Source organism: Triplophysa dalaica, chromosome 15 (genome assembly GCF_015846415.1).
Source record: "Triplophysa dalaica isolate WHDGS20190420 chromosome 15, ASM1584641v1, whole genome shotgun sequence".
NCBI classification, from domain to species: domain Eukaryota; kingdom Metazoa; phylum Chordata; class Actinopteri; order Cypriniformes; family Nemacheilidae; genus Triplophysa; species Triplophysa dalaica.
In genome coordinates, this window is record NC_079556.1 from 8,462,868 (window position 1) to 8,476,148 (window position 13,281).

The following is a 13,281-nucleotide window of genomic DNA, read 5'->3' on the forward strand; positions in this document are numbered from 1 at the left end:
CATAAATGATTACAGAATTTTCCTTTTTGGGTGAACTATCCCTTTAACGACGTGGTTTTACTACGCCACTATTTATTCTAATGGTATAAATAATAGATTTCACCCTTTCTTTTCAATACACATCACATCTTTTCAAAATATCATACATAATATGTTATGCATCTCGTTGCTATTTGGCTTACTTTTTAAATCCCATCTATGTAACAAATCGTTGTTTGCCCTTGTCTTCGGCTTTCCATCCTAAAATAGGATAATTTATCAATATATAAATATATTATACTATTATTATAAAAAATCTGGACATGAATAAATTGTTACGTATATAAAAGGAGCTGAAGATTCCACTTTTTTGTCTGGTTTCTGATTTTTCAGCATGGTTTCTAGGTGAAGTAATCCCTTTAGAAAAGCATCTTGAACTAATAGCTCTTTACGTTCACACATCTTGCCGAAGATAGCACCTCTCAACGATGCCGTTCACACCTACTACTGCTTAGATCCATATTAGTTTAAGATCAGTGTAATTCTGAGGATCTCACTGCAGTCATCTGATAATGAGAGATAAGATAGGACTAAGAGCTCAGAAACGTGTATTGTTTTTTTACAGAAGAACCAAGACTGTTACATTCTCGAAAGACAAAAAAAAATGGTTAAAGAAAGTAATGGTTCAGGTTCAGATCCTCAGATGAAAAAAAGCAATCTCAATATGCTTTTCACCCCTTTTTTTTGAGGGGGATAACAGCATCTGACAATGCGAATGTAAAATGATGTTAGTTTTATTAAATTACATAGTAAATAATAGAAATTCTATATTTTGTACAGGAACTCAACCACATGTATTTACTGTAAACCTCTAAAGTGTTATCAGCGTTCCTTACTTCCTTCTTCAGTTCTTGCGATCAATTAGTTTTTTGGTTCAAGTCCAAGATACCCTGAGGGCTCTGATGTGTGTGCGTGTCTGAAACTGTGTGGGTGTTTTAAGGCAGGCCACAGAGCACGCACCCTATGTGACACAATGACAGATACCTTAAGGTACATTTACATTTACCAACTTATCATAACTGAGGTACGCAATACTCACACAACTTGCTACAATATTGTGCACATATGAACCTTGATGATATTAATGATTTATTCTCCCCAAAATAAAAATACTGTCGTCATTTACTCAAGCTCTTGTCATTACGAACTTTCGATGACTTTCTTTCATCCGCAGAACACACAAGAAGATATTTTGAAGAATGTTGTTAACTGGTCCCCATTCGATTGCATTGGTTCTGTGTCCTCCTAACAATAGACGTGAATGGGGGCCGGTTACCAACTTTTTCAAAATATGATATTTTGTGTTCTGTGGAAGATATAAAAGCATAAGGCATACATTTTTATTTCAGGGTCAACTATAACTTTAAATGTAATTGTATTTATAATACATGCACTTTTAAATACAAAAAACACTCACTCATCACAGTTATACAACTTAACATGTTTTTAGGTATAAGACATAAAAACATGTTATTGTTTCTACAAGTTTTTTTTCCATCTGAAATTCAAATCATTTGACATCATTCTGACATGTTTTTTTTGCTGCACATCTTGACGTTTTTGAAGAAGACAAAAAAATGTTTGACTTGCATACACAAAGCATTGCAAACCATGCATAGTATGCATGCACATTATTGGTTTCTGTACACTGTGGGCACTTGCCTAAGGACTTTTATGCTGTACATACAGTATATTTTATTCCCTAACCCTCATCCTAGCTCTGAACTTAGCCTTTCCAGTAAACATTTTGCATTTTTACATTGAAAAAAATCACCATTAATTTCTCTCCAAACTGGAAAATTGAATTAAATGAAATATCTCTATAAATTGCTTCTAAATCTAAGAGGATAAAAACAATGCAGCCAAAACCACTTTTCCTTCTATAACAGATTGAGAGAACACCACCTTTGATTTGCATGTTAAAACCTTTCTCTTTCACCTGCACCTTTGGTTTCTGATACCAAATAAGATGCATTTCACACCTATGGCCGGCCACTCTCAGGCTTTTATGAGATGCAAATTATCTACCATGACATGTCCACCCCCCAACCCAAAACACACTCAAACAAATGCAAGTTTCTCTCCAACACTGAAAGAGTTAAAGGGAGGATACACCTGTACTATCTCACACCTGTCTTAGGCTCTCAGCCAATCAGTGAGGAGAAGCCAACCTGCTAGGTAGATAAATAGTACGGGCTATGTAGTTACAAATCATACCACTTCAATCATCAGGATATAAACACATACACACAGAGAGAGAGAACAGAGAGGTTGCAAACTAAGGATTTAACCTCCATTGCCTGTCAGAGGAGTCATGACCAAAGAGATTGAGTAAGTATCATGGGTTTTTATTAGATTTTATATATTTATAAAGCTTTCAGGATTTACTGTTTATAAAAGCATGTGTTATACCTACTAAAATGGAAGATTTTAATTTAAAGAATAATGGATTCATTTATTTGTTTAAATTTTTGCATTTAATATGCAACTGGCTAGAAATTCTGAAATAAGCCATTATTGTACAATTCAAATTTTCCATCCAGTTGGATTCTGCCGTCTCAGGAAAATAATGTTTGTAAGATGTCCTGGAGTTTCACTGGTCTATGTTGTTTTATTTTCTGCTGATAAGAAAAAAATGAATGCACAAACTCTCATAGACATGGACATTCTAGTATCCCAGGGGTCCAAGTGCAAAACACAGAAGGAAAGGCAAATCTTTTTGGGCTCTATGTCAAACATACAGGTGTCTAAAACTGCATAATAAGAATGTTTAATAGGCTAAAAGAAATCAGTGACTTTGAGTTGTTTTAAATTTCGTCTGAGTTGCAAAAGAAACACTTTAAGTTTGCCAAGATTTTAAAGTCTAGACTGAGGAAGATTTTATGGGGATAATAGATGCTCCGTAAACTTTCACCTGATGTGGGCACAGGTGCCTAAACAGCTCTGTTTGCACTTTAGCTTACCACAGCAGACCACCACAGTTCTAATCCCAGTAGTTGGGCAAAGACCCAAAAACAAATCCATCCTCTCCCTGTTTGAGGAGTTTGTGATCCTCTCCAAATCCTTCTCTTTCGGTTGCTATGCTTTTGTTAAATTGAAATTACGTTTCTTCAGTGTGGCTTTGCTTCTGAACGTTTAATAGTAGAGTGGATATTCATGATAGGCTATAGGAATTATTTGTCTGAAGGTTAAATGAAGATCGTCAAATCTTGCGCCTTGACATGATTCAAGTCTGTGGTTCGGCAGCTGAAAGTCTTGGGATTACCATTGCCATACATCTCAATATTGCTCCACTCAGAATCATGCATGCTTGTTGAGAATGTGTGATGTTTCATCTGTGTTAAAACCAGCCCGCTTTCTCCCTCAAGGGCTCTCATGGTACAACAGAACGAGAGTTTCAGCTATCTGCGACAGTCGGAGAATTACATCATGGACTCGTGGCCTTACATGGACGACCTCAGCAGAAGTAAAACTGAAGAAGCCCTTAACAACCTCTACGAGACATGCAAGGTAACAAAAAAAAACAATTCTGCGTCCTGTAGTTGTTTGATTTTTTTCCTCATCATTTGATTTTGTTTACGAATTTATTTACAGACGCCAAAGGATGTTAAGATGACACCGTGTGCTCGTGAAAGCAGCATGTATAAAGGCATGGAGAGGTATGTCTGAACTTATTATTTTACGATTCAGAACGCTTTATAGAGTAAGCAAGCATAATAACCAACTTGAAGAATGGAAAAGAGGGAGAAGAGTAGATGAATGAGATGAATGTATTCACTGTAGCGCCGTGTCGTTTAGGTGTAAAAAGCTATTGTTGCTATATTTCCTCTTTATGGTTTCAGTGTTTTGGAAGGTTGGGTTATTTAGCCTATGAATATTTGAGGTCAGAGCTGGTTCAACTGTTAATCCTCTTCATCAACCCATCCCAAAAAAGACTGAGTCACTACACGGCACCCTTTTGTGCAAGTGAAAAATAGAGCTCGTCGGTCTGTCCCATGTCAAACCTTGACGAGAAACTCAAACAGTGAAAGAAATAAGCATTAGTCTGCAAACAGCTCCCGCCCAGAGTGTTTGGTTTTGCTTTTCATAAAGAGAAAGCTCCATAAACAATGCCGAGATTGAGCAAAGCTTTTATTGACTTTGACACTTTTTTGTGATCGTTGTTTAGGTGGCTACTACCTACTTAGAATATGTGATTGAGTACCAGTAAAAACTGATTTTTGCTCTCTTAGGACGCCGAACAGCTCTCCTCCTGAACTGGCTACGCTGGAGAACGCTCAAATCATGAAGCTGCTTTCTGATAACATTTCTATTAGTCAATCAAAGCAAGCGCTGCCGGGAACTGACAGCTACTCGGGCGAGAACTATGATAAGCAAGTCATCAACAACATCTTCGACTCAATCCTGCTCTCAGCGCAAAAACCGTGGCACTCTGATCAGGCGTACGCGGATGCTAACCAAGAGGTTTGCAGAGTATTTTCGCTCTGATAGAAAATTTTGAAAAATATTCAAGCATTTTCTGACCTGATAATATATCTTGAATTTGTAGTGTAACCACATTTAAAGCCTAAAATATTTGCTTTCTCCAATAAAATAATCATAAGTTTATTTGACACTTGATCTGTTTGTTTTCTGTTCAGTCGCTCGCCTTCAGCACTCCCTTTGCGGGACAGACAAGCCCTGTATATTCAGATTCCTATTCTAACTCCCCTCCAGAGAGATACAGGTGAGACTGTCAACCTTCCTAATGAAACTTTCTACTTTACTCTTTCATTGTATTCTTTCCCCAAAATACACTCCAACTCAAAAAAAACATTCCTTGTTCACAGGAATGATTTCCAGTTCGTTCTTGGTTCCCCGCAAGCTTCCCATCACAAGACCACAGAAATACCCATGGTTTACCTCAACAAGGGTCAGTTTTACCCCATTACTCTGCAGGGAGTGGACAGCACTGCGGGAGTGTCATGCAGCAAAGTAAAAGTAAGTTCCAAAAAGGCATATTATGAAATCTAAGACATGCTAACTTGTTTTCTTCCAAGAAGTCATTCCATAGATTACTGAGGGTTAGTTTGAAGTGGCTTTGTAGTTTACCGTGATTATTTTTGTGCTTGCTAACCATGATGCTTCAGGACATGCATGCAAATCCACCCGCAACTCAGCCCCTGCAGATTATAAGGCTCTTAACCTTTGGAGATGGTGAAGAAGGTGTGACAGATAGGCACTATTGTTTAAAAGCAAAGCACACGGCTATGGTTATTGACAAAGCAGAGAGAAAGGGGTATTAGGATGGTGACATATGACTTCACTTGGTAAACGCAAGCATTTGTCCTTAAGGGAGTCTCCACTCTCTAACACAACACAAGGTGACAGGTTCTAATAATGCTTTTTTTTTACTTCCTCTATTTCTCTCTCTCTCTCTCTATCTCTCTCTCTCAGACGGTGATCATGGCTGTGTTTGAGAATGACAAGAGTCCTGAGATGCAACTGAAATACTGGAACCACTGGCACGCACGACAGCCAACCGCTAAACAAAGGGTCATAGATATTGGTGTGTACCAAACAGTCAAAATCTTTTCAGAAATGATTTATGAAATATTTAGATTATTTATAAAATGATTTATCTAAAATTTCCCCTAAATAATTTACAAAATTAAAACAAGACTTAAATTCATCATTTTGAAAGAGTGATTATTATTACTTTATTGCAGTAATAAATGTATATACTACTGTTATTAACAAGTTTGCATAGATTTTTTATTGTTTGTGGTTGATCTGAGCTTTTTGTATAATCCGGTTATTTTAACACTTGTTTTTATCAACTCTAGCCGACTACAAGGAAGTCTTCAGTGGAATTAGTAATGTGGAGGAGGTTGCTTTCAACGCACTGTCCTTCATCTGGAACACCAATGAGGAGGCGAAGGTACGAGCGCATACATACACAGATCCACCTGTCACCTGTTTTTGTTAAACGATGAGTTGAAAGGCTCATTTAGAGGAGTGTCAAGCGGAGGTATCTGCGGTATGTGACCTCCTCCTCAGGCACCTGTCATCATAGGGAATAAAAAGAGAATAAGAAAGGGAGAGAGGGAGGGAGGGAGTAAAGCGAGGAAGAAGGGCAAACTTCAGCATGCCCCTGGGGCAATGATGGGTGGGACAACGAAACTCGCAGCAGGTGGAGCAGCGAAATAAATAAAAGAGAGAACGTTATGGGGAAACGTTTTCTTTCTTTGGAAAGAAAGCCAATGTACATCTTTCTTTTGATAAAAAAACGTATTAAACTTTGCTCCAACCTTTATTCCTCTAATTCCTAATGTACAGCCAATTTAAGTGCCAATTTTATTCCCTGCAATAAGGAACTAGGATGAATTTTTGGAGAATAGCGATTTATCACCTGTTCACCCAATTATTCAGTTAGTTTATCTATAATTATTTCACAGATAATTATTTTGGTTTTGTCCATATGCAAACGTGTCCGTTCTTGCCATCCAGTCCTCCTTATGGCCACTCCTTTCCTTTTGAAATAATTCAAAATTATTATTCACGCCATCTTTGCATGACACATCTAATGTGTCTCATCCCTGACCCTTCCTTTTGTTATGACGTAAAGAGACTTTTAAAGCAGTGTATAAATGACAGGCCTGTACATGTTCCAACCGTGCATGTTTTACTTTGCTTTATTAAATCTCATGTTGTGATAAAACCACTCGGATGGATTTCATGTGATTAAAATATGCGTGTTAATATGATTTACAGGTGCACATCGGCATCAATTCTCTGAGCACTGATTTCTCCTCCCAAAAGGGGGTTAAAGGCCTTCCTCTGAATCTGCAGATCGACACTTACGATTACAGCTCAGGGAACAACCAGCTCATTCACAGAGCTGTTTGTCAGGTCAAGATCTTCTGCGATAAGGTGAGTCGTTGTCCAATATTATAACATCTTAACTGTGCAGGTCTGACATCCCAATCATTCACAATCAAAAGCGAATCTCATGGTAGCGTGAAAAGTCTCATACAGGCATTCAAAGAATATGTTTCATTATCAGCGTGATGTAGCTTGTTTGGCTCACCATGAAGCTTTGAAACAAACCTAACACTGACTGTTGGCCGCTGATTTACATTTTGCATTTACATTTATGCATTTGGCAGACACTTTCATCCAAAGCGACTTACATTGCTTTAACCTATACATTTATACTTAGTTATATGCAATCCCCTGGGATCGAACCCACAACCTTGCATTGTTGACGCAATGCTCTTACCACTGAGCTACAGGAAAGCTTTCTCTGATCGCTTTCGGTTTGCGTGGTTGCTTGTTTTTATCTATCTTTCTATCTCTTTCTGTGTCCTTCCCTCCCTTCCTCTGTCTGGATCATCTGATTCCTATTGAAATCTTTGTTTAGCAGATGAGATAAACACCAGACTGCTCTATCTCACTCATCTCCTTAAAGGCAGTTTGCGTTTTTCATGGTGGCCATAGCAATTAGCTGTTTTGACAGCGTGTGGGGGGAAATGCGTGATGGGATGGTCTGATTGAACACATGTTTGACTGGTTTAGCAGCAGCAGGTGAACCGAGTACATCACAGCATTTCTGTGGTTTTTCTAGATGGAGTGAATGCATACCACACATCTGGCATTGGATTGAGAGATGAACTGATACGGGGTTGTTTACAGGATCGTTATATATTAGCGTTTCAGCATGGAATTATTAGTTCCAGAAAAATGTGTCAAGATGATTCACTTATGACTTGTTTCAGATTCTAAACGTTTCAATGTTCTGTTTGCAGGGAGCAGAGAGGAAGATGAGAGACGAGGAGAGGAAGAGATCCAAGAGGAGAACCAAGACTACTGCAGATAATAGTATGTGTCAACAGTTACATAATTAAAGCCCAAGATGTTCACTTTTTAGCACCAATGCAAACCAAATAAATATATATCTTAGTTTCCTTATGCAAAGTAGAGTTCCAATTCCTAAGAACTCTTCATTTGAAACCATTAAACAGCTCAAAAATAATTTTAGATTGTTAAATTTACTATTTATATGTGTGTGTTAAGGATAAATGATATTTTTTGTGTCAACGAGGCGTACAACCGCAACATTGAAAATCTAAGAACAGCATTCATGCTATAAAATAAATATCCATGCATTTTATGTTAACCCTGTTTTGCTCTCCTCAGCTTCTAAACAGGCTTTGGTCTCCAGTTCGGTTGGAAAGGACTGCACATTTTTCAAGACTCTGGATGATCGCGTCACACAACCTGTTTTATTCATCCCTGAGATGCAGTTCAGCACCATGCAGCGCTGCGGCCTGGTACGTCCTCCACTCTTTTGCACACACACACGCTCTTCCCTACATCCCTGGATATGCGGCTTACCGCAGCATTGTTGAGTCATGTTCACCAACACCCCAAGGGCATCGAGTACAGGAGCGAGAGAGGGAAAGTGTGGGAAAAAATGTGGTGGGAAAAAAGTGGGCCTGGAAAAAAGAAAGAGCGAAAGTGATCTCGAGATCAGACATGCTAACTGGTGCGCTGCTGAGTTTACATGACAAACGAAACTCACCCGAGAAAGGGGGACGACCACGATGACTGACGCCGGGATTAACCCGTGGGATCTTAAACACACACGCGTACACACGCGCTTTTATTCTGCTGGTGTTAAAGACATCCTTTTCAGACATGTTTACACTGTGAGAGGAAGAGGAATGGATGCTGTCGAGACAGGCCTTTTTCCCACAGTCCGTGTGTCTGTGCGTTTCGCACCTGTTATCATTTCATAATATTGTCAGTGGCTTGACATTTTTACATATAGCTGCAACCCAACAGTGGGGAGGCAGGTTCAGAGAAAATACCGTCCCTATGGTAATGACGCTATCAAGGTTATCATCACGCAGAAGCCAGGGAATGATGCAGAATTTTTATTACGTGTTTTTAAATGTTGATCTTATCTGTTTGTGACTGTACAGGTGCCCCCTGTTAATGTGGAGGAGGCTGACAGGAACTCATTGAAACGTGGCAACTGCTACACGGACAGCGCAGATAAAACCAGTTCCCCACCAAGCAAAAAACTACGTCGAGATGAGCAACAGAGAGGTATGATGTGTTGTTTTTGGAGGGAGGAATTTACTACATTTTTTTTTACACTTATACGTACCTACATTCACTTATAACCATACAAACAACACAACAAACATTAAACAAAAACATTTTTAGGTAGTTGACAATATACCCGCCCATATGTCCTATGGTGTGGCAGGAGAAACCAAACCAATAAACTAATAAAATTGTTTTTTAAACAAATAATATGTTATAATATATATTTCGACCAACAATTGCTGTTTCTAAACTATTTTGATGATGAATTCTTTGTTTTTGTAGTTCTGCTGTATGTAAGGCGAGAAACGGAGGAAGTGTTTGATGCCCTAATGTTAAACACGCCAACCCTTAAGGGCCTGAGAGAAGCGGTAAGTTTTCTTCTCTTTCCGTTACACATATTTGTGAAGACCGCACCTCAAACCTTGAGAAGAATCGTATATGAGTCTTGACTCATGTCACTTTTGTCTTATCAGATTTCAGAAAAGTACGGTATGCAAGAAGACACCATTGGGAAAATCTTCAAGAAATGCAAAAGAGGGTGAGTGATATATTGATGATGTTTCACGGCAAACTCAAAGATACCTTTGAGAGACCACTTTGATTTTGATCTTAAGGGGATAGTTCACCCAAAAATGAAAATGGTGAATTACTCACCCCTTGTAAGAAGATATTTTGAAGAATTTTGGTAACCAAACAATGCAATCATTGGGTATAACTGTTGTTCGTTTACCAACTTTCTTCCCAAAATATCTTCATTTGTGTTCTTCAGAAGAAAGAGACTCATTCAGGTTTCTAATGAAAAGAGAGTGAATAAATGATGGCATAATTTTCTTTTTTTTATGAACTATCCCAAGTGTTCTGTATGTTCTGTCTCTTTGGCGTCAAGCGGTTTGTTGCATTAAGAAACACTTAACGTTTTAAGTTGTCGTTATGACTTCGTCCGGTGTCTTCTTGAAAACTTTCTTTGTGATGAAGTCATGAGCTGAGAGGGATGTTGAAATGTCCTCTTTCAAGAGACCAACGACTGTTAAACCCTTTTCTTATAATCTGAGCTCCATCTCAACAAGTTGCCTGGAAGAAAAGTCGACAGACCGGCTTGACTGGAGATCTGTAGTGTTTGGAATGCGATGATTGCTGCTCCCCTTTAAAAACAGGGTGAATAAAAAGCTAAACAAAAGGAGGAAGACAGTAAGATTTCAACATGGGTTGAGTCATCTTAGCTGTGTATGTTATTTGCGGTTTATAAAGGTCAAATAGGAACAGAACAGAAGAGATCAGGACACTGATAGGAAGGCAGCATCGCGTCTGTTTTTGTAAGAGACATGACGTGCAGTTGAATGAGAAAGACAAATTTATCTCTTTGCTTGGTGATCACCCGTGACTTTGTGTAGACATTCGTGCTTGGCTGTCAACTCATCTGTATCAGAACATGTATGGGTATAATTGGCCTGGATAACTTACCACAATGTGACTTATAGAATGAAATAATAACAATTACTCGATTGCATTTCTAACAAAATTTGTAAATTAAGTGAACATTACATATTGATTACAAAAATTATACGAAATCACAGTCTAGCTGACTGGTTCCCAGGGACGGTTTAGTAATCATTAAAAAAAATTATTCGGCTGCGGCAATTGACCAATCAGAAGCTGTGTAATAAATGTCATTAAAGTAAAGCACATAATTGTCCCTCTTGGTCATGATTAAACAGACGATCTGTCACCTGCTACCTCACACTACTGCTGGAGCGTTTGAGGAGCTCTGACCTAGACAGGCTTAAAGAAAGATGTCCAGAACTCTATTATCTGAATCATCCTATAGCCTTGAGCTGTGTAACTCGGAGCTCAATTTTCCTCAGGCCGTTAGATGATGATATGGCTGAAGGATAGGGACAGGTCGAGCCGCATTCTCTCTCTCTTTCGCGTTGATCTTCTATCGTACTCCCTCCACCCTCAGGGCTGGGAGAGTTGGCACAGCCTCGCAGTTAGTCTGTCATAGACACGCACATACAGTCTATGTTAGACTCAAATGCTGGCCGATGTACTATAACTGGTGGAGTCGAGAATTGTGCGTACTTGCGTTAGTCATGAGATTAACATGTTTTCGATATGGTTTGTTGGGTTTTTTTTGTACGGTTCTAAATCAGGGTCTGCCCTCAGGTAGGAAATGATGAATGCTAGGAAGGTTGTGAAGGAATGCTTAAGGTTTTCTTTCAGCAGTCGGCGGATTACAATTTTTTTTAGAGTGCGTCAGTCACTGTCACTTGGCTTCTTGAGATCGTGTAAAACGGCTTAATAAGTATATCATTGGTAGAGCATTGTACTAGCGGCACGGAAAGTTGTCTGGAAAATGCATACATTTAAAGAAAGCAATTGAGTTTGATCTCTAACGTTCTTTCTTCACATCCTCAGGATCTTTGTGAACATGGATGACAACATCATCGAGCATTACAGCAACCACTCGGCCTTCCTCATCGAGATTTCCGAAGTCATGGTCAACCACTTCCAGGTCACGCTTATGGAGTTATAAAGGACATCATCACGATGTGTGCCCCCGCCGGCAGCTTCTCGCTGCCCCTCCAATCAAAAGCACAAGCAACTGAGAGCCAGATTCTGCAGTGCCAGAGGCGTCGTCATGGAAACAAAAGAACTTACCTGCACGTTCTAACGTTTTCAGTTTCAACGCATACCAATACTTGTGGTGTAAACACCATTTACCTCTTTTTTACTTTTTGGAAAAAATATTTTATCTACAATTATTTTATAACTTGATCAATTGTGATCAACAAGGTTAAGTGCCTGTAAATATGAATTGTAAATAGACGAAAATATGATAATGTTATGTGTGTGTGTCGACATGATTTTATAGTTATATGTTATTTTTTCAACGATAAACTTGCCTTTGATATGCTGCCTCTACGCTGCTTACGATAGGCCCATCACTTATAGAAGACGATGTGAGGTGGTTGTATCGCTTTATGCTTCAATGGTGTTTTGCATGTTTTTTAATCTTGCCTCATGTTACTTCAGTACACTTCCAGTCAGGGTGCTGTTACTTTCAGCCTGTTAGTTTCACATCTGAAATGCTTCACACATCCGAGAGTGTTTCAGACTTCAAAGTCGCACATTTCCACCCTTAGAGGGCTGAATATCTGTCATTGTTTCGTTCACCAAGACTTTGACACTCAATATAAAAACACACATTTCTAATCTGTGTGGCTAGAACGGTTGCTGGGACAACCGGACCCTTTATCCTTCGACTTTTAGACAAGGACGTTCAAAGAAACCACTGCTTAAACAACTTGCCCAAACATCAAAATAATTAATGGTGACTTTTCAGTTTGTGGATGTTGCTTCAGTTCACAAATTTGTACATTTCAAATGCTTTGTATTGCTGTCATTCAATATTGATATACTAAAGCTGTGTTTTCCTTTTTTACTGCCTCTGCTTTTATAAGGCAAATAAAATCGAAAATTCAAAACACCAATGTGTCTAATCTGTTTTTCAACACTATAAAGATTATCATTATATAATCAATATAAAAATAAAAGAGAGGGGACGAAAGGGGGAAATAAACCTGTTGTTGTCCTTCTGAAATCTTGGTTCAATGTTTTTCAGGAAATAAAAACACTGTGTTTTTTACATTTACATACATTTATGCATTTAGCAGACACTTCTATCCAAAGCGACTTACATTGTATTATCCTATATGTCTATACCCTGAGATCGAACAGACAACCTTGCGTTGTTAACGCAATGCTCTTACCACTGAACAACAGGAAAGCTTTTTTTAATGATTTTTTTAATGATTCAATTCTAGGTTGTTAAACTTGACAAGCATTTTATATTACTTTTATTAGTTGTATGATTGCAACCCAGTGATAAATATGAAGGACAATAATAATGATTTGAGGCAAAAAGTAAACATCTCGAAAGATACAAGGTTTCAGAAGGACAGCAGGGATATGTTGAAACATTGGTACATGACACGTGATGCCTGCTAACCCATGTGATCAGATGTGAAAAATGTTTCAAAACCCCGTTTCACGATCAATTTGTGAGCTCTACTTAAATGTCATCAGATTTGATGGAGAGGAGACATGGTTGGAGTTCACTGAAATAATCTACCGCTCTTCACAAGA

General features: G+C 38.5%; 1 protein-coding gene across 1 annotated transcript; it reads left to right on the forward strand.

The window, feature by feature from the left end:
* The first annotated feature begins 2,253 nt into the window (after positions 1 to 2,253).
* On the forward strand, positions 2,254 to 12,622 carry grhl3 (grainyhead-like transcription factor 3). Its single transcript, XM_056767904.1, has 15 exons — positions 2,254 to 2,370; positions 3,408 to 3,549; positions 3,634 to 3,698; positions 4,272 to 4,503; positions 4,680 to 4,765; positions 4,869 to 5,019; positions 5,476 to 5,587; positions 5,865 to 5,959; positions 6,793 to 6,951; positions 7,827 to 7,899; positions 8,218 to 8,351; positions 9,006 to 9,132; positions 9,418 to 9,503; positions 9,609 to 9,673; positions 11,551 to 12,622. The coding sequence occupies exons 1-15, from the start codon at positions 2,354 to 2,356 to the stop codon at positions 11,666 to 11,668; spliced, it is 1,662 nt and encodes a 553-aa protein (XP_056623882.1). The 5' UTR covers positions 2,254 to 2,353; the 3' UTR covers positions 11,669 to 12,622.
* The last annotated feature ends 659 nt before the right edge of the window (positions 12,623 to 13,281 follow it).

Excerpts from the sequence above, each read along its gene's own strand:
- grhl3 (XM_056767904.1), top strand. Across the intron at positions 9,504-9,608 it reads TTAAGGGCCTGAGAGAAGCG|ATTTCAGAAAAGTACGGTAT; the intron begins GTAAGTTTTCTT and ends TTGTCTTATCAG. Across the intron at positions 9,674-11,550 it reads TTCAAGAAATGCAAAAGAGG|GATCTTTGTGAACATGGATG; the intron begins GTGAGTGATATA and ends TCACATCCTCAG.